We start from the raw sequence: 27,532 nt of genomic DNA, 5'->3' as shown, positions 1-27,532 counted from the left end.
ATTTTCTTTTATGTTGCTTCATATGCAGTCATGTTATAGGTGAGCCAAACCGACTGGTTCAGAAATTAAAGAGTGAGCTTTATGGTGAGGACTTCAGCACAAGTTTGATTTTCCCTTTAACAAAACATTTGGTGTTATTCCCCAGTCGTGAATCTGCAAACCATATTTTCATAGTAAGTTCCAGAACAGTGAGTTGGCATCTCTGGAAGTAGCAGGCCTCTTTCTGATGCATTTATTTGTGTTTAGGATCGATAATGCACCCACGTTTCCTGTTTGGCAGCACTATGTAATACGCTGTAGGCTATTCCCATTACACCACCCAGCCAGAACTGAAAATGATATTTAGATTTCTTGAGTGAAGCAAGAGCTCAGTACCAGGAGCAGAACTGAGAACTCAACCCTTATCTCTTATCTCGATAAAAGGAAGATTTTTTTTCCCACATATTTCGTAAGGCAACATAATATAAAAATAGGAGTGAACACAAGTTAACAGTTCAATCAGACATCAGCCACTCGGATCATTAAAGTGATAAAGCTGAAATGCAATGATCTGTTCAGGTTTGACAATCAGAAGATCTTAGACCTTAAATTCTGGTAACCATTTCCCTGACATCCATTTCCCTAGTATCAATTTCCCTAGGAAAACTACCCAGAAAATTGCATAAATCAGATTGTATTGGTGAGGATGGGTGAATTATTTTATAATACAGCAGTTCAGAAAAGTCAAAGCAACAGCTGCTCTAAGAACAAGTAATACTTTGTCATAATAGGTTGCCCAAGGAAGTTGTAGATGCCTCCTCCCTGGAGGTGTTTAAGGCCAGGCTGGATGAGGCTTTGAGCAACCTGGTCTAGTGGAAGGTGTCCCTGCTGATGGCAGGGGGGTTGGAACTGGATGATCTTTAAGGTCCCTTCCAATCCAAACCATTCTATGATTCTATGATAATACCTTTTAATCACTGAAATTCTTCATCTCGTTTATATTTGGGAATATATGCCTGGTAATTAGAATTCAGCCATTTCACACCAGTGTATGAAATGACAACACAGTCTTCTGACAAGGTGCTGTTGTGTTAAAAACCAGTGTGTGTGTGTGAGGGGAACTATGTAACTTCTTTGTCTTACTTTGTTTTTATATACCTCCACTTTTTGCACACAGCTGCTCCTTGTTAATTTGAAAGGCAGCCACCATACGTGATCTTTCTTAAGTAAATGTTCCTTTGGTTTTGAGAATAACAAAATAAAGTTCTGCAAATCAGTATAATGTGTTTTCAGCAAATTACGCAAATGCATGATCAGTAATACAGAAATATTCTGAACAGCAGAATATAGGGCACAGTAATTTGGTATTGCCAAACCCAAAGTTCAAAAATCTTGAGTCAGATCTCCTAAAATTACAAACCTAGTTTAAAATTATGAGCTTAAAAAAACACATGTGGCTTTATTCACCTTCTGGCTTTTTAATCTTTAGCATATGTTCAGATAACACTTTGAGGATTTTCCATATAATTTATTTTATTTAAATTAACAGAGCTAATTTATTTTAATAAATAAAATAGCTGATTACACCATCTCACTACTAAAGACAGGCTGCCTCAGATTGATTAGACTCAATAAAATCATGGAAGTTGTCAACACTGATTAAACTAATCCTTGATGTTTCAAGGAATAATTATTTTATAATTAAGTGGTTTTAAAGTGCATTTATTTACATAGACTTCTGACAGTTCGCTGAGGCAAGATTAAAAGCTGAGGTTAGTATCACTCGTGCTAACCAGATAAACTGGTGTGCTGTGCATTTTAGGCACTCAGATCTTTATTTTCCTGTAACTGCAGCCTCCTTTTCTTGCAGCCAGTCTCAGCTCTACTGACAGTAATAAATAAGGGACTTAAAACAGATAGTTTGCAAGTAAGCATAGAATCAGATCAGAAAAGGACCTCAGTGGGTCATGTAGTCTCATTTTGTATCTAAGCAAAATCTCCTTTCTTGCAATTTAAGGCAATTATTTCTATTCCTATCGATTGTGGATATGAGAAAACATTTTTCCATTTTTCTTTGCAAGTAGTTTTTATATATATGAAAATCACCATATTTCCCCTCCACCACCTCTTCTGTAAAATGACCTAAAATCATTCAATCTGTACTCAAAGGCAAAGTTTTCTTGGCTTCTAGATTTTCTCGTTGCTTTCTCCTGGATTCGCTGCATGCAACTTGTATATTATTTTTCTAAGTGTCATGATCAAAACTGGAGACGTTACTAGCTCACGCCTCAGCAGTTTTGAAGGAGCAGTTACACTTCAGTTTAGACATTTCAGTTTTTACCTTTATTTGCAAGAGCATGACATTGCAGACTCATTTTCAGAATTTGATCCAAAATAACACATTGATTCTTTTTGATGGAAATTAAGCAGCTGTTCCTTTACTTGCACAGCTAATTATTCCAGCTTGCACTTGTTCCTTTTAAATAACATGTTTCCAGATCATGTCTGCACCTTGCCAGGATTATTTTGAATTCTAATCTTCTAGTGTACTTGAACTCGCACTCTGCTTGGTCTTGTCTGAAGATATTAAAAGGATACTTCATATGGTCCAGGGGATGAATAAATTAAAACAGAGAATTTTGTCTAGAACTGCTGTGGATGGAGTTAAACAACATACTGTAATTACTGGCAGTAACTGTAATGCTGGAAAATGATGATAAGTCTTAAACAAGGGAAATGGTGTACTGCAAACACAGGTAAAGACCAATACTTCATACTCAGAGATCAATATAATTTGATTAATCTATCAGATTCACGTAGATGCTTAATGTGAATAATTTTTATAACAATGGAACTGTAGCAGTGCTTAACTTTCTCTTATTTTCTCATTCCTATGATTATTTGATTTTTTTACTCAAGTTTCCCTCTTGTCATTCTTAGCAGGTGGGTGGGAAAAACACGGGAGCAGATGAAGCAGGTGGTAACTGGAGCTTCACCCTGTTGCCGGGACTGTTACTAACTCAGGTATAAAATGGAATTAAATGAGAATAATAAGCAGATTTGTAAGAATACTTTATTAAAGATACTGTATCAAAGCACAGAATAAGCTTTAAAAATGATGAAAACTAACTTGGAATGTTTTCACTGATACTCTACATAGACTACAAATAATTGCTAAGTTTCAGAACAGTCACAGCCTGTTCTACATGTCCTACGCTTAGGATGCTGTTGAAGGCCTGTCTTTAGGTGATGCTACAAACATATGTCCCTTCTCTCCTCTGCTTTGTGGTGGTCCTAACCATGAAGGTCCTTCCTGTCCTCTGTGGAAAGGACATCCCATTTTCTATGAGACTTCCCAGCTGTATTGTACCTTCTCCCTGCAGAGTCCCCAGTGGTATCTGGCTTTGCCCAGATATTCGCTGTCTTCCCCTTTGCTTCAGCACAGCCACTGGGACAGAAGTGTTGGCATTCCAGTGCTGCACGGAAGGCTTTTAAAATGTCTATATTAATGATTAAAGTGTTATGTGTTAATAGAGCCGATACCTTCAACATCTATACACCAAAATGTTCTAAGCTATGTATATTCGATTAAGCAACCACATTTGAAGATATCTGAACATCTTTTCTTGCATTTGTATAGCAACTTTATAAACTGAAAGAGTAAAGCAAGCACAGACACATGCCCTGTACAAGCTGCGATACAGACAATATTGTACACACTTCATAACAACAGCAATGAAAACGATGCCGATTATAAATAAAATCATAGACAGACTCTTCTTGAGATAACATACTGAACAATGAAACATCCTTTTATAGTCATGAGTAGAATTAGTAATATGTGTAACTACAGCAGAATATAGATCAGCATGTTTAGTGTGCTTACATGTCTCAATCTGGTTAACTGTTGTCTGGGGGATGCAAAAGAAATTAATATTTTTTTAATCCATGCTGGTCCTAATTTGAAACGTTTACTGCCTTAGTTTTTTATTAGGTTTCCCCCCTCCCCATTAATTTAGCTGGAAACATTAGAATTCCTAAAATGCTCAAATCTGAACGTGAATGCCTGATCCTCCTCTTCAAGCCAGGTTTTCCAAGGCTTAGCTCCAGATCAAGGTGCACCCTGTGCCTCATGAAGATTATTTCACATTTACTCATCTCCTTGTCAGTAAACATTTTTCACCATTCTTGTAATAAGACCAGAGCACCATTTCTTTACTCGCCACATGCAAGCACTGTGCTCCATGGAAGGTCCTCTTCAGCTTGCAAATGATGATCATGGCAGCAGGGGGAATGAGGTCAGCTGGATCTTTCTCACCATCCTGTCCTTCCTCAGGGACCCTCTGTCCTCAGTTTTTAAGATTTTTTTTTTTTTTCACCTTGTACTCCAGATTAATTTTTTTTTCTCTTTTTTAACATTTGATAGTTAAGCATTGTAACTGTCTGAAAATACACAAGTTTTAGTTCATGAGTATACACTTCTAATGTTTGAACTAAAAAATCTAAACAGTTTTTGACAGAAACTCTAAGAAGCCTCATTTCAGAAAAGGAGCACTCCAGCACGTGAATAGCAAACTCTGCAAACTCATTTCGGTGCAGCCCTTAACACCTGGCATCTCTCTCTTTTGGCTGTCTGCTCCATAAAAAGAGACTTCAAATTTGTTTTTAACAGATGTAAATAATAGTCACAAAGAAGTAAGTTTTATAATACAGAGAAGAGTCCAAACCAACTTTTACTGCATGTTCTAATTTGACTGCTTTGGTGTCTTTTGCGACTGCTGCAGTATGTCAAAAAAGCAAAGGTGGTGCCAATTCAGATCTGGCACACGCGGTTCTGAGTTTTTATGAAATCTTTTGCCGACCAGTTCTTCCTCATGTCTTCTTCAAACCTGGTTCTCTCAGTTGTTCAGAAGCTTAGAAGTCCCTATTTCACTACTGCCATGCAGAAAAGAAATGCAAGAAAAATATTAAAAGTCAGAAGCCCACAGGCCAGTACTGCATTCGCTAGCACCACGTGGTCCCTCCCACCTCACTACCTGGGGTTCTGCTCTAAATACCCATCCTGCAGTTCCATTCACAGCACCCACCACACTCAGGAACTCTGTTTAAAAGCCAGACGGTTCCTTTCTTTCAACCCCTACCCCACCAAAACACAACTTAACCTTAAACCATGTTTTGATCCTGTGTCAGAAACTTTTGTTTGTTTCTTTCTCCTTTGCCTTCCACTTTCCAAACAGCTGAAGACTTGCTGAAGAACACTTCCCAAGCCTCCCAGAAGTTATTTTTGATACTCTGTGTTACTTTTACAGCAGTGGTTTATGGCTTGGCTTAGTGGATGCTCAAAAAATTGCACGAGTATTATTTCCCTTCAGCCCAGACTTCTCATAGCCTGGAACACCCCCATACCCTGGAATACTTCTTAATGCTTCATATTTACCTCTGTTTGCTTTTTTCTCCCCCCCCCTCCCCCTTGCCTAACTCAGAGACTGTTATATATTCACACCCCCCAAATCTTATTTTAGATTAAATGCAGATAAATGACATAAATATTTACATTTCCTGTAAGTCTCTTTCAACCAAACTGATTTATGAGAAATATGAACAGCTGTGTATCCGACAGGAACGGTCAAGAAATTGGAAACATGTGGATGTAACTTTTAAAGACAACCCTCGAGGTTTGGGGTTTTTTTGCTTGGTACACTGACTTCTTTCTCTGGATATGTAAATCACATTGTACAAAGTATACAACTGTCCCACTTATGGCTAATTTACACTTGATGTTTCTGTGCACACTGTAGCAGTCCTGGACCAAGTGGTTGTGTCTACACTGCAGAGCAGGAAAGGCTTCGAGGCTGCAGGTGAAGCCAGGTTTATCAGCTGTCTGCGTTACTTACCTGCTCGAGCATCCTCAAGGCCAGCTCAAGGCTGAATTTCCCGGCACAGGAAAGCCTTGAGAGTGGTGCTCCACACGTCAGTGCACATTATGGGATGCCCTGTGTGACATCTGGCCAGGCTCAGAACTGTCTCTGTACTATTTCTGCCCTCTGTGCCATGTCACATACTTCACAGGGGGCAAAAAAGCAATCTGGGACAAACAACTTTTGTTTCATGCCAGGAGGGTGATGTGAACAAGGGGAAGCAGGTCTTGGGCAAACTGTTAGCTTCAAGGTACTGCTGGTTCTGGCAGCAAGTCCATGGGTCTACCTAACAACATTCTTTGAATCTTGGAAGGGAATTCATTGGACTGATGCTGTTATCTCAAAGTAGCTCTTATTTGACTAGCTCTAAAGGTCAGGAAATGCCTTTTTTGTTTGTAAACTAACAAAGGAGAAAAAAGGTATTCTAACTAGAGTATGCATGTGCACCATCAGTGTTTAACATCACTGTTTATTAAGATGCCGGCCTGCATTTTACAGTCAAAGATGTTATTTGCAGATAACACACAGCTCACGCAGCATGACTGAGCTTCTTTATGCCACCACCCTCAAATACACCAACTATGCTGTGTGGGACCACCTCTGAGTGTGGGAAGATGGCTTGCCTGTGAATATTAAATTACATTTTTCCGATGAGACTGCAAAAATGTGGTTAATCAGTGCCAGCTGTGGTGCTGTGGAGTACACACAGAACTGTGAACACCAAAGAACTGCTGGCATTGGCAACAGCTTTTAGCTCACAGTAAGCTAGAAGAGAGGTAAAATGTTGTGCCCTCTTCCCAGACTCTAGCTACCCTAAAAACAGAAGTTGTTTTAGGAATGCACAGCTGCTGCTTCACTCTTCACACACAGTAGAACTCTGTTCAACTGTAGAAAGGTTTGAGCTCTTTAAATCGAAATACGGATGTTTCCAGTTAGCCACCAGATGGAGCTCAGACCTCCCCAGCACACAAAGCCATGAACATCTGCAAAGTTAAAGCACTCCAGAGATGTTGCAAAGGATGCAGTTTCTTCCACTTCATAAAAGTCAGAGGAAGTCTGTGATTAGCTGGATGTTTACAAATAAAAGGAGGATCTGGAGATAGATCAAAGATAACTCTCCAGATTTGGCATGATATCAGGTTCCCGTACTAATAACATCTGCATGGGTTTGACTGTTACACCAAGCGGTTGAACTTGGTGTATCTCATCATGTACTAATACCGCTTTTTTTAATGGTTATCACATTTATTAGAAGTCTTAAGATTCAGGCTAAGGACCCCCCAAAAAAACCCAACAACACTCCCCCCCCCCCCCCCCCCCAGCTAACAAAATCTTCCAGGCTCCATTTGACATTTACCCTGCCTTCTGCAACATAAAGGGACTCAAGAAGCAAAGAGCCCTGTTCCAAAACCCAAAGGATGTCGTACTTCAAGCTTAGTAAACAGGAGCAGTAGCGCTCAAAGCCTCTTCTCTAATGATCTAAGTAGCTTGGATGGTCCAATTGTACCACATATGCTTTTTACTGAGAAGTCTATAGTTCATCCAGGATCTCAGTGACTTTGTCACAGCTCCAATGACCTGAGAGAAAAGATTGTGGTGTGTGAAATACACCGAGTTAATGTCTATGTGTTTTAAGGGACATCTTTGTTTGGACTCTGTGTAACAAACCAACATAGCTTGTGAGGTCTGGAATGCCACAGACTATTCCTGCTTTCATAGTGGTGCTCTGTTTGCAGCGAGTATTTCTATTTGGGGTCTTGGCCACACTGAACTTGATCAAATAAACATTCTCCAAAGGAAACTGCCTTTGAAGTATTTAACTCTTTGTTTGCACAGCAAAGTAAAACTGAAAGAACTGCAACAATTACTGTAAGATTTCTTGTGTCTTAATTTACCTATTTTTCAGGTTTTAAGCTACTGTTCATCAGGACCCCCTGTCTTTGCTGGCAGAAGTGACCGTGTTAGCACCTGCCAGTAAAATTGAAGTGAAACACAAGCCCGTCTGACAGCAGACCAGGTGAGGCTAATCCTCATACTTCCAGGCACGCAGACTGTGCCAGTGTCATGTTTTACAGCATATGTAAGTACACAAATTATATTTAATCTGCCTGATAGCAATGCAGCTCAGAGATCTGAGCTCTCTCCTGGGCTGTGGGATGTACTAAGACAATTTCTTCATCAGTTCCAAGGGATCCTACTTTGTATTTCCTCCTTCTACAATACCACTGTATCTATCCTTTTCCTGAAGGAGGGGTATTCTAGATTTCATCCCTTAAAATGTTTCCACTTTGCATAAGTAATTAAATAGCTAATGGCTGGAAACCAGAACCTTGGCAGTTTGGTAGCTGGGACTCTCTACCAGTAGGTACCAGTAGGAACCCCATAGGCAGGGAGGAAACAGAGGCACCATCTTTAGCATCCTGAGTAAAAGCTCCAACGATGATTTGTGTAAAAGGAAGGAGCATAACCGATACCAGAAGTCTGGTGTATCTATTGCCAAAACCAAAAGTAATCTAGGGTATTCAGCAAACTCTATTTTTAGCCAGTGTTATCTGCATTTCCACAAACTTTCATGGTCTTGGGGCTTTTGCCATGGAGAAATGGACATTATATTATGTCTCCCATTCATTTTCTGGGGAATCAGCAGCAGAAGTCCCTCTGGTGACCACCCCCAATGTAGTGGGATGGTTATCTAGAAAAGGAGAGAATAGGTATTACCGAGTTGTGTAGGTTCAACTGAACATGTGAGAGTATTAAAAAAGGTAACTTCTTAGCCCTAGTAACTTCCTGAAGGAAAGAAAAGTGCATCTTCCCATTTCAAAAAACAGAAGGCAAACAGAAGAGCCAAAAGGATGAAGTTTTAAAATAGCAACGTTGTTACCAAGGGAGATGGGGAAAAGACTGATTTTTGCATCTTTCATGTTGGTAACTGCTGACACTGGTGGCACTTTGCCCGACAGACAGGATTTCCCACAATCCACACAGCCTCCAGGATTTGGAGGCCTTTATGGAATGCTGTCTTCTCATTCCCTGTCAGGAGTCTTGGGATGTCTACAGAACCACAAGACATACTTAGCTGAGACCAGCTCTTATTTGCAACAAACAAAACAAAACAAAAAGTACACCCCAAAATCTCACTGATGCAAATCACAGCTGAGTTTGAGTAAAAACAATAGCAGCACCAGGACTTTGTCAGAGAGGGAAGTTCTTGAACAGCTCTGACAGGGCTATTTTATTTTTTTTTCTCCCATGGGAAATGCTAGATGCAGCATTGTTTTTGTGGTTGTAGCTGCAGGAAGATTTACTATAGTTTTAATATGCCAGAAGGCACAGGAAAGCATTAAACCTTTCCGTTTTCTTGAAAAAGAATCAAAAGATAGTGACCACTTCTGAAATTCTAGGTTCTTGGGGTGAGGTGTGCCATGCTGCCTACACAAAACAAACAGGACAGTCAAAAATCTGGCCTTGGACTATCCACCGATTTCTCAAGTCATAATTTTGTTATGTTCTCTTGAATACATTAATATGAAACTTCAGAAACATATTTTCAACTATTTTTATGAAGGGAACATGCACAAATTACTAAAAACAGTTTCTCTAAAAAGCATGATGCACAATATTGTTTTTCTATGACTTAAAAAAATAACCCCTACAAGACATTTGAAGGCAAAAATGACCCAAAGATCCGATAGAGTTTCTCTTGTAAAGCTGGCACCAATCATTCAAGTACACTAAAAGGAACATGGGCTATTTATTTCAGGGCTGAATATTTATAGTCATGATGAACTGACTCCTCAGTCATGAGCTCTGTTGCCCTGTAACAAATTAAGGTTTGTCTTTCTGCATGAAAAAATAAAATAAAATCACAATTAATTCCAGAATTTTAGAAGTGATTGTAAAAGCCACACAGAAGACAATTTATAAAATGTGTCCTGTTTTTTGGCAGCATCTTTCCCCTTCAAAATCTCAGCTTACTGACACAGCTCAAGAATACACTGCACAGCAATATTTTATGAGTTTTTGGAAGTTGGAAGAAAAGTTGGAAGAAAACTGGTTTATAGCCGAGAACTACAGAAATGTCAGCTTTTAAAAACATGTTCCTAATTTCTAGCCTTCAGCAGAATTTATAAAGTCAAATTAGTCATGCTTCATCTTGTAGGTCTTTAAGTCTGTGACAAGCATCAAACCAACTGAGAATTAGGGAAGTCAGAATATGTGATTTTTAACCCTTTCAGATCAGGAAGCACTTCAAGGTCAGAAGCAGGCACACAGGGACAGCAACAGATACTGCCAGCATCTCCTTAACTTACGCACGGAATTATCCAGAGCTTTCAGTATTAGACCAAAAATGAGCTGACTGTCCCCCCTCATCTCGGCACCCAGAAAAGCCCACGTTGTGGGCAGCAAGGGGCAGAGGGCAGCAGGACAGCAGGACCCCCTCCCACAGCTGGAGGGCAGGAGGACCAGAGGGAGGGGAGGTGGGAGCCCTTCCTGGTGTCTGGGCAGACAAGGGGCCCAGCTCATCACTGGCCTCAGGCCAGGACAATCACACAAACCCAGTGGTGTGGAGCAGGACAGAATCTGTTTCAAGAAAGACTAAGAAAGCTCCAGAGCATATTTGAAGGGTGAGCTGAAGGCAGGAAGGTTTCCAGTTCTCATCAAGAGGGCAGATAGCCTAGATGTGTCTCATTTGTGCGTAAGAGGCTGGGCTGCCTTTTTTCCTTATCAGGAAATAGGAGATGAACGTCAGGGTTCAGCTTCCACGAGGATGCTGGGGGCAGACAGAGACCAGGTTAAACGCAGGATGTGCTTCAAGTTCTGACCCAGCTGGTAACAAGCCCCTTCCCAGCCACACATTTCTCCCCTTGTGCCACCCCTTCTATTGTGCTCCCACAAGATCTGACACAGAGCCCGAGAGAGAAGCACAGCGGGGAACTGGTCCAGCTAAGAAAGAGCCCCACAGGGAATTTAAAAAACAGCCCATTGTTTGATTCAGTTTGTTGTGAAGCTACATAAATATGTGCTTTTTGACAACGGAGAGGGTGGCACACACGGGCTACGAGAGCTGAAACTAGGTAGGGAGGAGGAAGGAGCTGCCAGGGCTGAAGGTGGCCCTGCCTTCAGGAGCACACTTACATCCTCATACTCTTGATGGTTTAGCACTAGTGTGTTCCAATACAATAGTGTAGTCAAAGTATTCACACTTATGACAACCCATTTTTAATATATTTTCCAGGGCGGTACATTTTCTGTCTTCAGCTTTGAATAAAAAAATATGCTGAATTGTATTTTCTCCATTAACTGAAAATATTAAATAGAGAAGTCCCCTGGTAAAAGCACACATTCTTAGACTTCTGTGACATTCTGTTCAAATCGAGATTCCTCCACAGACCTGTTGGCTACAAATATCGTTATACACAAATGTAAATACTCTTCGAATTTACAAGTTGCCAACAGCATTTACAAGTATATATATGGGGGGGAGTTTAACATTCAAAATGTCTCCTCTGAAACTGAAAAAGAAGCTTGACAGTTTTTGTGATATTTTAAAGCTTATCCGAGGTCTTAATGAATTCCTTCTTTCTAACTTTCAGTAAATTCCAAAAGCTAAGAGCTAGGATGGCTACTTCTAAATTATTTTCAGGGTCACAGCCCACACCACTGCCAAAATGAGGGAAACAACAGAACAGAGAGAGGTCCTCCAAAAATAAGAATAGCAAATCACTTAAAAATGTAAGTCAGAGCATCTAGCATGTATTTTTCTTTCTGGCTACGCTTTGTGCAACGTGATACGCTTACACCTCCACTCTCAAAGATCCTTAAGTGCTTTTACACTCTTAACAGTCCACGTAGCACAGTAAGGAGATGCAAAGAAACTACATTATGATGACTGAGAAGTACAAATTTGTTAGAGGAAACAGAACTCTAAATGAAGTATTTTTGCTTCCCCTTCACTATCTTTCAAGTAACAGCAAGACTTCTAGGATATCGTAACTGCAACTGGGTTTTTTTCAGGTCTGTTTTCATTCTGTCTCCACAGCAAGTCATTTTTATCACAGTAGGAGTGCTGAAATACCATTTCACTCTCCTGCAGACATTGTCCCACACTGGGGAGAAACCCCCTGACCTCAGGAGCGACCAGCCCCAGGCTGCCTCAGCACCCACCCCTTCTCCCTGCTCACAGCAGCCAAATTCCTCCTGTCACTCCAGGCCTTTTCTTCAACAGTGCCATGCTGTTCCCCTGCATGCTTTTACACATCACCATAAACACTCTCCCCATCTACTCACAAGCCACGCTGTCTTGTTTGTGCCTTAGTACCTTTGATTTGTTCTCCTTTACTCCCCTTGATCACTTTTCTGGCTACTTCAGCCATTCTGGTTTTCCCTGCCTACATACAATCAGATCCACTGTCAAGCTCCCCTGCAGTGCAACTCACGCTCTTTTTGAGCCTTAGTCTGGACATTCATCCACGTGAGCTCCAAGGCACTGGGTTTTGTTACACAAGAACAGGAAAAAACATTAATTCAAGTTCAGTTGGAAAAGTTTACGAAACTTTCCTTTGAAAGGCTACTACAGCACAGCTTATAACTGAAAAAACAAAGGTATTCTAGGATGTTATAAAGTTAGATAGTACATATAAATACCATCATTCCCAGTTCCTCCATTTAACTTCTGTAGTTAGCAGGTCTATTTACACTAGGAAGTAACTTTTTTGTGAACTGTTTTTGGGTCAAGTTCAGGCCAATAAATTGTAAAGAAGGGCTCCTGACCCTGCGCAGGAGTCTCCATAAATCACCCTCAGCCCTTCACTGTATTCAGGAATGATCTCTGAGTTCACTGAGGTCACCCCCTCCTTTTCGACAAGGTCTTTAATCCAGGCTTTTCTGTACCCCTGCAGTCCTCTCAGCACAGGGGCTGGCTGTACTCGCCACGCCATCCGCGCTCTGGGTTTGTGCTGTATGTAGTGAGCTCATCGCCCAGGCCGACAGCTTTCCCAGCCAAGCTGAGTCATTCTCTCTCTGGTCTTGCAGGCGTCTACAGGACATTTTATCCACTCCTCCAGCCACCCCCTCCACGCCACCTTTGGGACTGGCTTCGCACTGCACAGCTCTAATACTGCCCTCCCAGCCTTCGCCTCTCCCTCCCACCCAGGATCTCCTCTCCCACTCAACCATCCCACTCCCCAGTGCCACAAGTTTCTTCTGCCAGCTCCTCCAGCACCCTCCAGTTCTCCCTCACTTCCCTCAGCCATTTTTCCCAGTCCAGCCATAGCTGATACCGTAAGGGATATAACCTGCATGTCAGAGAATTGCTGCGTGCAGTGTATTAACCCCGCCAACTCTTTCACTTACAGCACTTGATTAACTACTTCATCTCTAAGTTATAGTTAAATATTTTGTCTTTTGGAGAGTCTTATAATCACCTTAGCACTGATCCCAGTGCTAAAAAGTGTTAAAATACCCCATCCCGCTTACTCATTGAGCTTCAGTCTGGGTTGGGATGGGGAATGTGGAATAAACCCTGAGAAGGGGGAAGCTCTGAATTAACTGAAATGCTGGAGCGCATTCAAGTCCACGGTCTTTTTGGCCCCATGGTAATTCAGGACATATTTGGCTTCAGCATCATACAAGAAAAATACAACTGAGCAGTTAAGGCAAAATGCTGAAGGCTCGAACTGCACCCGAAACAGTCAGTACCCAGGGAGCCAGCAGCCGGCTCAGGACTGAGGTCTGGTGGCAAAGTCCTTCTCCATCACTGCAGAAACACGTGTCTACCAACCAAGAGAAATTCTAATGCACATTTAAAACTGAATAAGTGCAAGGCAACTCATACTAGTTTAAATAGTTACAGTGGAGAGTCTGAACTGCATTAATTTCTCTGAACAGTCTAACATTAAAGCTCAATACCCCTAATCCCCAAGAAAAAACAAGGGATCAAAACTCAACTCCAACAGCAACGAGCGTGTGAAAGCCCTAGACTAGACCCTCAGCTCCAGGCTCGTATTCTCAACCCCACCACTGGTGCATGAGGTGACAGAGCAGAACACTTCAGTTATGAACAGTCTAACATTAAAGCTCAATACCCCTCATAATCCCCAAGAAACAACAAGGGATCAAAACTCAACTCCAACAGCAACGAGCGTGTGAAAGCCCTAGACTAGACCCTCAGCTCCAGGCTCGTATTCTCAACCCCACCACTGGTGCATGAGGTGACAGAGCAGAACACTTCAGTTAGACAGGACCTACAATGATCATCTAGTCCAACTGCCTTCATTGCTGATCTGAATCGCTTTCCTCCCTCCGTGGCTCAGTGGGAAACAGCATTACTACCCAACTGGATAAAGTGAGATCTGCTGGGAGAAAGTACTGCTAGTATTTATTTTTTAAAAGTTTTCTCCATCATTACATATTAGGATCCTTTCCTCTCCCCATTAAAAAAAAAAAAGCACGCACTTAACAACCGTTTAGACAGCTGGTGCCCAAGGGTCAATGCCAGTTGTTCTCTCAAAGGCCAAACTGCCTCATTGAATTGATGTCAGCTGGTACTAAGTGGGATTTTAAAATCCAATTAAATTAAGAGACAAACTACAGAGATTAGGCCTATACTAGGATCAGAAAGGAATCTTAAAAGCCATACAATGTCTTTACATTTATTAAACAAACTCTGCAGTCTTTTCTTGTGATATTCTTGTTGAAAAACAGAACATTCAGAAAGTATCATGAAAACAAGAAATAAAAAACCTAAAGTTCACAAGAGCCACACTCCCCCTTCCCCTCCCCGCCCAAGCAACAGGACTATCTTCCCACCCATCCCACTTTTAAGCTTTCCAATACAAGCAGCAAGGCACCATTTACAGCCAGGCTGAGAAACGCAGTCTTCAATGCCCATGGCCATTCTGCATTCCTAGCAACCCACCACAGCCACTCTTCCCTCGGACATCAGAACAAACAGGTTATGTGTACCCACGCAGGTACGGAAAGGACAACGTCCGTTGTACAGTTCTGCTAGGACTTCAAGTCTGGGACATGAGCACTGCTGGGAACTCCTCGGTTACCCCTGAGGAGGTCATTAACTCCCTTTCCTTTTGCACACACCACTCCAAGTCTGCAAGGTTTGACTGAGCCTACTTGCTCTCACCCCTGGGATGCACGTTCCAACAAAGCCAAGAAGCAGAGGACCAGCTCTGCCCTTGTGGCAGAGTCAGAGAGCCAAGGATTATTCATTGGCACTGGGTTTGGGTTGGTTTGGGTTATTTTTTTTCGTTTTGAAAATTAATTTGGGGATTTTGAACAATTATGCTCTTGCATGTTAATTGCTGTGATCTAAAATTTTCACATGAAGAAACAACACATGGAAATATTAAAGCACTCATCTTACGGACGTGGATCCGAGAACTGTTTAATAGCAGTCAGTGAAGGGGTAACATTGTGCTTTTAATCTACAGTTTAAAAATAACGATTTGTATATCTACTTAGTAAAACAATAAAATTAAGAACAGAAACTGATATTAGGAAACAGTGAAAATGTAATAATTAAACACATTATGCTGTTCAAAGCTATATACTTAATGAGCCTAAATAGACACCTATGGTTAGGAGGGTCTTAAAAAAAAAATAATAATAAAAAAGAGACTTATTTTCAATTTTTTTTTTTTCTATTTTTGTCTACTATACTGTATGCCTTACTTTGGTGTTCTCTCTGCTGCCAACTTAATGCTTTAACAGTATGTTAACGCTTATGTTCTTTTCAAATGCTTGGCATTATAGTGAGATCTCATATCTTTCCTCAAATTAAATTTTGCTCCACATACTCCACATGTATACAGATGAACATCCATGTGCTGCTCCAGTTGCTCATTATTTGGGAATATCTGAAAGCAGACCTGGCATATAGTCTCTCCAGCTGATAAGTGAGATATCATATGCCGTACATGGTCATGTTTTCGGAAGTTTCCTTGATCACAAATGGAACAGACATACCTGGCCATGCCTTTGTGCATATCATTGTGGAGCCGCAACTGGCGCTCTCTTAAGAACTGCTTCCCACATGTCTGACAAACAAACTGTTTTTCCTTGGTATGAACGGTATAGTGTTCCCGCAAGTGGCAACGCTGATAAAATCCTTTCCCACAAAGATTGCAGAAATGCTTACGTCTGTGATCCCTCTCATTCTCTTCCATCATGGAGTTCTTGAACAGATCTTGCTCCAGGCAGCTTGACATATGTTCAACCACTAGGTTTTCAGTTTCAAAACGCTGACCACAATTAGGGCATCGGAAAGGACAGGCAGAATGCTTGTATAACTGTTTTTTTTGAAGGCTGTTCATTTGGAAATGACTGTCCCTGAAGTCCTCTAGCATCTCTGCAAACATCATGTCCCTTATTTCTGACTGCTCCTCAGGGTTCTCTTCCAAGTCCATTTTCTCCTCAGAATTTCTGATACCGTTCATGGTCAGATCCTGGGGTTCTCCACAGGTCTGCGCATGGTCCTGTAGCTGCTTGCCTTTGACCAGTATTTGACCACACTTGCCACAAGCACATATATTTTCTATGTGTTTGGATAAATAATGAGAGGACAAATCTTCCTCGGTAATTGTTAGCCCACAAAGTTCACAGGGAGCATTCTCCACATCTTCCTGCACTGAAGGAGCCTTCCTGTTAAGGTGCCGTGGACTTTTCAAACACTTTCTTTCATCTTCATCCATGGATAAACGGGGTTTTAAAGTCTTCCGAGCGTTTCTCTTCAATCTGATCTCTTCCTCATCATAGTATCTGTAAAGCGGCTCTTCCTGGTCATCATCTAGCTCATCATTGTCGGAGGACTCGTTGCAGTCTTTATCTGTCACCTTAATAATATTAAAATCCTTTAGCTCATCTGCAGGATTGTCCTCCGGTTCCACCTTGATGATAATCCTCTTCCTCTCAGAGGCTCTACTTCCTTCTTCCCCTGATGTCTCAGAGGCAACCGTGCTGCTTTTTCTGCTCGTGATGTTTGACACTGGAGACAAAGAATCGTCTGCAGCTTGGCTCGAGTCCCCCTTGTATTTTTCTGTCTGTGTGGAGATGATTTTAGAAGTAGAGTCCTTTTCGTTAAAGTCTATTTTTTCAGCACTGTAGTACCTGGCACTTTGGTAAGAATGCCTGTTGGTGCACGTTAACACGTGCTCATCCAGTAGCTTTTCACAGCTAAAACTAAAGCCGCAGCTGTCGCAGGTGAAGCTTCTTCCAAAACGGCGCGAGTGGGACACACGCTCTTTTGTGTGAGAGAATTTGGACGTGGTGCTTTTTTTGCAGACATCAAACAGTTGTTCGGGGAAGCTGCTTAGCTGCAAAGCTTCCTCATCAGGCTCTTTGTTATGGGATGTATTTACTGTTGAACTTGGCGGCTCCATGCCCCACCTGTTTGCTTCGCTGCCATTTCTAGCAAGCGCGTCTTCATACATTCTCACGCCAAATATCATTTTGCTATTCTGGGTGCTAGAAGCAGAAGATGAACATTTTAAACTAGATGAGTCTGTATCCTGTATATCTTCTAGACATTCGGGTACATTATACAGCTGTAAATAGTTCATGGCCACTTTAAATTGCTCAAAATTGGCCGGGGCTGTCATAATTTTTCCTAAATACATGAACTGTAAAATAAGATCAAAGCATTCAGCGCTAATCTTCATGTTGCTTAGATTCAGCTGGGCTGTAGTGTGTTGATGGTTCATAAAAAACATCCTAAAATAGGAGCTGCATGCAGCAAGAACTGCTTTATGTGCCTGAAAATAAATATCATCGATAGCGATGCAGCAGTCGCACAGAAAGCCCCACTCTCTTTGGTTGTTTAGCTGCTGAAGGACATAGTTGCTGTGGCTGGTTGTTGCCATCTTGTACTTCAATTACAGCCCTGCATAGAGAAGAAGACATCTGTTAAATCATGAGCACAAAAAAGAAAACTTACTTTAAATGTAGGGAGGAACTGCCATCTTTTTCTTCTCTCTATTTTCACCCTGTTTGTGGCAACAGCTTCCCATCTAGAGATCTTTGCTGGTAACTACTACAAATATTGATGCCAGTGAAAACATCCATAATTCCACGTTCTCACCACTAGACTTACAAGACTAGTAAACTAATAAACATAACCACCACACATGTCAATCAGAGCAAGGCTGCAAGAATATAAATTAGCAAATATATCTCAAAGTCCTGCAGGCAAGATTTTCAGATAGGAGTTCTGGATGCAGAACTTCAAAAACTTCACAAGGTAGACTTCTGTAAGATGGCCCCAGGACAACACCTATACAAGGTAAGCTGACTGTAAGAAACCACTCTTCAGTCTCAACTTGCCTTTTTCACCTGTCAGTCCAAAGGACATATGATGCAACACATACTGGAAACCAGGCCAGGCTCAAACTGGTCTTTCTTAAGAAGATACATCAGTGGAGCACCCACACAAGCTAAATCCACACCTTTTGCTCTTGAGGACGGCTCAGGGACAGTCTAAACCTTAACTGCAAGGTGCCTTGCAAACCTGGAAAACTCTAAACTGAAAGCATTCTCAGAAGCAGAGGGCACAGGCTGCGCTGGCACGTCCCACGTACAGCACCGCTGCAGATGGTGACCAGGCTAGCTGTGCGGCAGGCGCACGGACTGCAGAGAGGCAGGAAGTGGTGCACGCCAGGCCTCCAACTGCTCTCAAAACCACTCGTTCAGAGCGCTGTCATGTAACCAAAACGCGTCGATGGGCGACCGAACAGCAACAAAAAAAACTCAGCAATGGAGAAGTGCGAAAGCTAGCAAGGCAGAGGTGGAACCACGGTGAAATGAAGCCTCAACAAAGACTGGAGGGAAGGGTCTGTGAGTGCTGAAAGTTGCTGTAAGGGCTAATTTGTCCTAAAGAGGAAGAAAACATAATGGTTTGTGTTAACAAAAACATCCAGAGAAGTATATTGTACACAGGAGGTGTGCATTTAATTTACAGAAGATAAACTTCAAGTGTGGCCAGATCCAACAGCTAGTCACTGCTCACTTTGGAAACCCTTTACTGATAAACATGATCTCTACCACCCGCACAGGGAGGGGGGTGACAGACCAAAAGAAGGTATGAAGAACGCCCTAATTGAAATGAAAAACCTAAAGCAGTAAAGAGCCATTCCTAACGTTTTGAAAGGTTATTGCAAACAATGCAAGTAACTGTAAGAGATCTGCACAAATAAAGTACAGGGTAGCAAACAACATCTATTAAACGGCATTTTATGACTCAGTGAAAGGTGTGGATTGGTTTGCAACCATTCTTTCAACTGTCCAAAAGTTAAACAAAATACACAGAAAAATGCTCCCTATTTCTCCTCATTCCCCTGACAGCTTACATCTCTTAGAGGCTGGGAAATGGGTGGAGGAATTAAATTCCACAATTAGTGTTGAATTCGAAAGTCGTAGGCGTTACCTGGCTTTTTAAAGCGGCCAACCTAACGTTAAGTCACCGTTCTTCTTCATTCCACAAAGGACTGCCACAGCAGAAACACGCTCAAGCTTTCGAGATGAGAACATGTTCACTGTGCTCAGCAATATTCCCTGCTGCCAATTCATACAGCAGGACCTATGGATCACCACCAGCACAAGATCTTGTCTGGCAACAGGAGCCTTCAGATTTGGGTTGAACGATGAGCATCTAAATGGCAGCTTCTCCTCTCCTCTCAACCCACTCCTCCCAAAACTCAAGGCAAGCACCCTGCCATAGTAATTCTCTGACCAGTTTGGCCCAGTGATGTCTACAGCAGAAATACAACTCATTGTATTAAATTAATTTAATGGTGTCCTTTCTTACTAACTCGCAAAAGTAGGAAAATCTCTGAAACAACTTATGTCTTTTCTACAGAAGAATTATTGTTGTCTAAGTCACTGGGTAACTTCAGATGTTTCTGTGAAAAACAGCAAAGCTCTCAACATCAAGTAATAATAAAAGGGCACCTCATATTCTTCCAAGTGATAACGTGCTTTGGATTTGAGGGAACTGTCCCGATCCGATGTTGGGAAAGGTTTTAATATGATCCCAAGAGCGAGATTAAGACACAAACGAGGTCAAATGCCGTACCTTTTATTACCAAAAAAACCAAACTAAAAATAAAAAATAAAAATATAAAAAATAATAAAAGATAGTAACAACAGGATAGGATGGAATGACAGATGGAAATTACGCAAGCAGTCGGGATAGGGCTGCAAGAATAGTCACAACCATGGATCTGTGGTGTCCCAGGGATGAGGGGGGGCGAGGGGATCTCAGTTTCCTGGAAGCTCCGTAGCAGACGGTCACGCACGTGGCTTGTCTCAGCTCCTGACAGTGGTGCAGGGGAGCGAGGGTCTCAGCTCTTCGGTGGCGCAGTGGCAGGCGGTCACGCACGTGGCTCGCTCCAACCGTGGTGCGGTGATGTGGTCACCCCTGCACACTTGCCCGGGCAGGTCCTTCTGAAATACCCCTTCGAGGGCCGTGGTTTCCGTGGCAATGGCACATCTCCAGCTCTGTGCCCCCCAGCGACTGCTGCTCGCCTGGGGCAGGGGCATGTCTGGGCAGAATGTTTTCACAAGTGGGGGTTTCCTCACCCTGTGATCTTGTGACCGTCTTTGCAAGCCATCTTTGAGACATAAGTGCAGTCCCTGACAGTAATTCATTAGAAGCTTAAATATAATTCAGTATACCCTATCAAGTATTAACAACAGCAGCTGCATAATGACAAAGAATTTACTTCAACTTCCACATTAGAAAAGTGAAAACCAACAAGAAAGTGAGAAGATGCAGTCCAAGGCACCACTGGCCTCTTGGTGTGAACTGCCATCAAGACATGAAAAGGCTGAGGACAGCTGGTTTCAATTTCATTCTCATAAAGTGGCAAGTTTCATTTTTTTAATTTCATTTATTTTTTTGTACACTAAAAGTACTCCATCACATCTCCCAATAGCAGAAAACCAGTACAAGAAGCAAGCCCAAACCAAAAAAAGCAGGTCACAAACTATCTGCACACACATGCAGACCGGGGCATTTCCACATGGTGGGAACAATCTGGCAGCCACTGGAGTGACAGAACATCAACTCATCATTTCTAAGTTTCCTCCTTCTTTGAAAAAGGTGAAACCTATTTCTCTTTCTGACAGGGGAACTCTTGCAGAGCTTTCAGCACTGTCCTGACACAGAACAATGACCCACCGGCAATGTCTACCTCCTACCACACCACTCTGGAAAAAAACAGCCCAAGCATGAAGTCACTTGACCAGGATGGCAAGGTGCTCAGATAGGTACCTGGCCTCTCTCATGGCAGTACTACACATAGGTATTAAAATAGAGAGTGTTTGAAGTTATTTATCTTAATGAAAGTACTGGTACGCTGTATTAACCTGCCGTAAGTAACTACGTATTTACAGCGGCCAGCACTTCCCACTGTGAGAACCTGTGCTGGGCTATTTTAAACTCTGACACATTTCAACCAGCAAAGGCAAAACCTTCCTTCTGAATTCTTTGCTTTGGACCAATTTTTGGCCTTTTTTTTTTTTCCCTCCACAGAAAATTTCAGCCAAAACGGTTCAAAAACTGAGGCTAAGAAAAAACTTTCATATATGTAGATTATTACTTTTTATTTAAAAAATAAAAAAGTTTCTCTTCCAAAATTTTTTAGGAGAGACTTCACATGGGAGAAGAAAGTGCTACATCTTGGGCATGTTGTCATGATATAAAAATCTGTCTGAATTTGGACAAGCTATAAACTTGAAGGGGAAAAGAAGATAAAAATTACCAGTTGGTTCACACTTAAGACTTTTGTTAGTTACTGAAATCTCAGATTACAGCCTCGCTGAGAACATGTCATCCTCCTTTGTACACAGGGCCCTGCCTGTGCCACCCCACCCAGGGTGAAACCCCACCCAGGGTGAAACCCTCCTTTTGTGCAGAGCTCTGCCATGGTTTTAAACTAAAAGAGGGCAGATTCAGGCTAGATACAGGGAAGAGATTTTTTCTTATGAGGGTGGTGAAACACTGGCACAGGTTGCCCAGAGAGGTGGTAGCTGCCCCATCCCTGGAAACATTCAAGGTCAGGTTGGAGGAGGCTCTGAGCAACTTGATCTAGTAGAAGATGTCCCTGCTCACTGCAGGGGGGTTGGACTGGATGCCCTTTAGAGGTCCCTTCCAACCCAAACCATGTGCCACCTCCACAAAGTCACGAACCAGCAGCAGGGCTTACTGGAGATTGCTCCGTACCACGACTCATGGCTGGGTTTTAGCATCCCTCTCAGCAGTGGGGTGGAAAAGGCAGCCAAGTCTGGCTGGGGAGAGCCAGACCCAGGAGTGGACTCAGTGAAAACACAGAGAGATTGGGAACTACAAGAGAGGGAAAAGCTCTGGAACTTGGGAGGGTGGGGAGAGGCAGGCTGGGAGTGGAGTGCAGAGCCGAGAGGAAGGGACTGGAATGAGGAAGCAGCAGTGGGAATTAAAAATGGGTACAATGAGGGTCTGAATGGTGGAGGGAAGGTGCTTGGGCAAGGGGTTGGGGAGAGCCAAGTTGCAGGGGCTAGGGCTGAAGGGGTAAAAAAAATAGGCATGCTTTTGCTGGGGAATGGGTGGAAAATGTTTACAGCATTCACTCCATCAGAGCTGGAACTGAACCCCCAATTCCCAATTCTGCCATCCCTTTGCCATCAGCAAATATCATAGGCTTGCTGACAAATTCCTTCCCGTCAAGAGCAAGCTCTCACAAAATGATCAGTTACCATTATTTTGTTACTTTAATTGCTAAAATGGCAGCAATCTGCAATTATCACCCATGTGGGTGGCTCGATGCTGCAAACTATTTTGGAAGTTTGCTTTGGAAAAAAAGCAGGTATTAGAATACAAACAGGTCCTTTTTACAGAAAATCCAAGGTTTCAAAGTTAAGCATATACACGAAAAATGCCGTAATTAACGCAGGATTAATTCAGCTGCCAATTATGTAGATATCATAGTACAGTCTTCCAGCCCCTCTCTTGCTCCCTTCCTTACTCAGCGCATCCTCTGCATCTGTCCAGGGATGGATCTGAGCAGCAACACCACCAGATCCTCATTCAGCACAGCATTTGGAGGATGTGAAGTGAATGAGACGGGGCAACCAATGTCACAGCAACAAACACCGCTTGGCGAACAGCATCCCATGACAAATGTCACAGCAACAAACACTGCCTTGGAGAACAGCATCCCATGGCTGGCGGTGCCAGGACAGGTCATTTCAACCTTTTTTTCTTTTTCTCGTTGTTTTTTTTTTTTTCCCCTTGCATTTTTTGGAAGTCCAGTTTCTTCACACAGGGAAACACCATCAGAAGCAGCTGAGGCAAAGGGGAGCTATCCTCAGTATGTATTAGTCACTAAGTACCTTGGAAAATTAAAGCTCTACACAAGCAAGTCTGTCAGTCCAAAATTTTCAAGTATTTCTGATCCTCTCTGACTCTTTTCTATTTCAAAAAGAGAAGAAATGCCAGCTACTTGCCTGATGGACTAGCACACTGCCTTTGTGAAGCACCCAAATACTGTACTCACAAACACCCCAGGAAAGTCCACGAGGAACGCAAATAACTCCATCTTCAGCAATGATTGATTAGTGCAGTACACACAGCAACAGGCCACACCGTAAGGGACACTGAACGATGCAGAGGTGTTCTGAAAAATGTGCTAGAAAAGCAACTGATGTGAAAACAAAAAGTGAAGATAACTTGAGTCAGGTAATTTCACTCCAATTCGCAAACTCAAAGTCTCCACATTTTCCTAGTAAATGTTTGTTTTTAGGTTGCCACGCTTTGATTCAAGCTGTTTATCTGCCACCAGATATTTTTTCTTTTCTTTTGAGTCACCATGCAGGTACTATGACTATTCTGATGTTACCATGAACAAGGTAAGTTGCACTGTTACACTAACCACGTACGTGGTGTATAAGTCTGCTAACAATAAAGAACAGATATTTACTATAGCTCCACGCTTTTTGTCATTTCCTGACATTTAAAATTTTCTGAGATGTTTTAAAACTAAAGAAGTAGAAAAAGTCCTCAAGCAAAGAACTGGTAAAGTTCTTCTGCTAACTTCTCTGTCTTTAAAAAAGACGTACCACAAGGTTCAGAATTTAGGAGCCTTTCGGCTCCTAAAATTAGTAGGTGGTTTTCAAAACCCAGCATTTCCACTGCTGAGCAGGCAAAAAAACAGAACGCTTACATGCTTAGTTACTGGCTGCTTTTCTTTGGAAACCAAGAGCAGGCTGGACAAAAGTATAATAAATGAGTGGAGAATTTGGTGCTAATAGAAAACGAGACTGGAAAACCGCAAGAAAACAACGCCCAGTTATCCAAAGAAACGAGCGTGTGGGCAGGAGAAAGCGAATTCCCCATCACAGTCTGACACCACATCCCACCCTGGCGCGGGTTCCCAAGAACTTCCCTCCCCTAAAGAGTTATTTTGCCTCTATGGGGCAGATCCACCAAACAATCTGGATTACTAAATAACAGCATCTAGATGCTCAGGAGAAAATCCTACATGACATGTCTAAATTCTCTGCGCGATGCCCCACAAGCTTAGGCGTTTGGGTAGTGCACTGACTACGGAGCGGTCAACAGGCGACAACTTTTATCTAGATATGCTCAAGAAGAAGCCACTGAGATTGCTCTGGTACTGCAGAGACCAAGAAGGTGTATCAGTTTACACAAACACTGCAAAAACAGCAAAGAACTTGGGGCCAGGTGACTGCCATCCACCTCAACAGTATATATGGATAAGATGCAGTTTGCATTGCACGCACAGCCTTGATCATAAATAAAAACAATTCTAGAGATTCCATGTACTGCCAGGAAAAATCTAATTAAGCTCCATTACTGAGGCTATGAAGGACTGAAGGTATAATTTATCCTCCTCCCATAGCCCTCCTAATCAGCCGCTGTCAGGCATGCTAATTGTGAAGCTGTTTCCAATGATGCAGATACTCATCTTCAGACACATCCTGATGGCTGAATCAACTAATTTTAAACAGACTTGTGGCCAACATACAGAAACAAGTTTCAGCTGACACCTGGGCTAGATCTGAACCAAGGAAAGGTAAGATCCTCCAAAGACCCCAACCACGAGCTGTCAGAGCCACTCCATCCCTCCTCAGCAAGCAGTTCTCCTCTGATTCAGCATCCCTGTCTGCAAATGAGAAACAGCCGCCAAAATTTAGCAAGCTAGATTCTCAGCTGCTAATTGAGAATTAGTTAAGATGTTCTTAGGTAAAAACTCTCCTCCAAAGACAAGGAATACGGTGTCAGAAAAGCATGAGTGAGTAAATTAAAACAGAGCTTGCACTTAAGCCCCATCTCCACTTCAAACAACTTGAGATCAGATCAATGGAGAAAGCTTATGCAGTCTTTTAAAGTAACTCGCTATCCACGAAGGATTACTCTAGAAAGTCACAGTTACCTTTTATCTGACACCTTTACAGTCGTAAAAAGTTTTCAGGCAACATCATAATAATATGTTTAAAAGAAACAATTAGTGGGGAAAAAATTATGACACCCCATTTATGCCCTGTAGCAAAAGGATGAGCCTTTTTATCTAAACTCTCCGAGTTACCCTAACTTTCAACTTCAAGAGGCATCTTTGTGGTTTAGCCACCTCTTGAGACCCTCAAAGGAAGATCCATGTGCCTTCCAGGAAAGCATCCTTGGCTAAATTCAAGTCATACTTTGGTGTAACAGCTTGCTGGATGCACATGAATGAAGCACAGTAACTTGTGACATACAGGTCAGACTACAGATTTTGTTGACTCTTTCTGGTTTTAAATGCTTCACATTTTACTTGCAGCACATTAAAAAAAAAAAAAAAACCAGCTGCTAAGGTCTCCACCCAATGAAACAGGTTTAATATGGGAAAAAAGGCAACACTTAGCTAATTCTAGAGAGTTTTGCAATGGCACCCCATGCACAAATTAAAAATTACCAGACAAATTTGAGGATATAAATGGTCTTCATGCAAATTACATCTGTTGTTGTGCCCACATGCCGTGTCTGCAGCAGAACTCTTTGGGTGAGGGTGTTTACCGTGCCCAAGCAGAGGCAGGGCAGGACAACCCAGCCACTGGGGAACCACTGGTCAAACCAAAAAACGCACACGGGGCTTCTCATGCTACATGTGTGTGTGCTCTGGAAGGGCTCAAGCGAGAGGTCCAGCTGTAACAACTAAGAGAAAGGGATTTTTATCAGGAAACTTTCATTATCACAGTTCTGAGCAGCTATTTTGTTTCCATACAGCAGATAAGTAACTCCTAAGGCTTTGTGCATCCCGAAATTTCAGGGCTCTCCACTGTCAGCAACAATGGAAATCTGTGAAGGAAGCAATTAACATCACCCGTTCGAGTAAGAAAGCATCTAAAAACCCAAGTCACTGGCTGATACGAGCACTCTTAACAGAACTGCTGCAAATTCTGTGCCAGTGACAACACGGCATGAAGAAAAGATGCGTGCAAGCAGAGCTGAAGTCTGTGATCTTCTTCCACACAAAACTTTCCAGCTATCAGGAAGAAGGGGCTTCTATTACTTCTCCGAGCTTCCCACACAACACCAACCCACGTCTTCATTCCCTACATCCTCTTACACCCACCCCTCATCCATTCAAACCCCTCCCCGGTGTGTGCTGGCTCCTGGCTACCTCCAACAGCAGCAGAGTGCAACTAATACGACTCGTTACCCCCTCAGGTTTTCTGGCCAGTCATCCAAAAATCTCTCCACAATCTTGTCAGCTCGCTGTGCTGCTGCCTAGGGAAATCTCTGCCAGCGCCGCAACCGTTCGCGTTTGGCCAGTTTTCCCCACGGCCATATGGTCTCAATGCCTCTCCCCCGCTCGCCATGAAAGCTGAAGTTGTAATTCAATAAAAACGAGAAGCCCGCATCCCCCCTCGCTCACGGCTGCTGCGTGGGTTTTTCCAAGAGCTGTAATGAAGAATGTTAAACAAACACCTTTAATTAAAGGAATGTTTGTTTAATGTAATTAAATGCCTAAGGAACACCAGGCTGCTGCAGCCCCGGAGAGTTTTTGCAGTATATGCTGTACCTTGCGATACTCTAGCGCGAGGGAAATAATGCGAGCAAATGACATATTCTGGGAGTAAACAGCCAAATATGAAAGAGCATCCAACGCCCGCTGCCCATTTACCGATGCCTACGTGTCAAGACAAACCGGCACTCGTCTATCAGCCGACAAACAGGCCAAACTTGAGAATCTGAGCTACAAAAAACCCTGGAAAAAAAAAAGACAGGAATAAAACCCCAGCCCCAAACTCGCAGCGTTTTCAGTCCCCTTTCCTCTACTCTTTTTACTACCTTTCTGTCTGAGAAGAAAAGAGGAGCCCTTTGAGGAACGAGACTTTCGACACGGCTCCCAGAGCGACACGGGGCTTGTTTTTATGTGACAAAACTATTCCCTTTCCTTTCCAGCCGCCTCCGAGGCGACCCTGTGCACTGCCAGCCCCGAGTGAAACCCAAGTCTCCTGCCTGGCAGGGTGGAGCATTCCCTGCAGGCTGCAGCTCAGTTTTTCGCTAAACTACTGCAACTCACTCGAAGTTTTGAGGTTTGGGGTTTTTTGGGGTTTCTGGGTTTTTTAAAGGAAAAAAAGAGGAC

The 27,532-nt window shown here is 42.5% G+C and overlaps 1 protein-coding gene across 2 annotated transcripts; it reads right to left on the bottom strand.

Annotated features, from left to right (window-relative positions):
* Positions 1-4,204: 4,204 nt before the first annotated feature.
* Positions 4,205-17,795, bottom strand: ZBTB1 (zinc finger and BTB domain containing 1). 2 transcript variants are annotated; one of them, XM_010177717.1, is made up of 2 exons: positions 16,051-17,795; positions 4,205-4,914 (listed from the first exon to the last, which is right to left on the bottom strand). In XM_010177717.1, exons 1-2 carry the CDS (start codon positions 17,768-17,770, stop codon positions 4,904-4,906), a joined length of 1,731 nt encoding a protein of 576 aa, XP_010176019.1. In that variant the 5' UTR covers positions 17,771-17,795; the 3' UTR covers positions 4,205-4,903. The 2 variants fall into 2 exon arrangements, with proteins under 2 accessions (XP_010176019.1, XP_010176012.1); XM_010177710.1 differs by having other exon boundaries at positions 4,781-4,914; positions 15,879-17,795.
* Positions 17,796-27,532: the final 9,737 nt, after the last annotated feature.

Source organism: Antrostomus carolinensis, unplaced genomic scaffold, assembly GCF_000700745.2.
Source record: "Antrostomus carolinensis isolate BGI_N321 unplaced genomic scaffold, ASM70074v2 scaffold29200, whole genome shotgun sequence".
NCBI lineage: Eukaryota > Metazoa > Chordata > Aves > Caprimulgiformes > Caprimulgidae > Antrostomus > Antrostomus carolinensis.
Note: the sequence above shows the minus strand (reverse complement) of the source record. Positions and strands in the feature narration are given on the sequence as shown.

Bases quoted from the DNA above. Each gene is read 5' to 3' on its own strand.
- ZBTB1 (XM_010177710.1), bottom strand. From the start codon at position 17,770: ATGGCAACAACCAGCCACAGCAACTATGTCCTTCAGCAGCTAAACAAC. The intron at 4,915-15,878 runs GTATGTCTGTTC...TCTGCATGGCAG, and splicing joins ATGCACAAAGGCATGGCCAG to TAGTGAAATAGGGACTTCTA.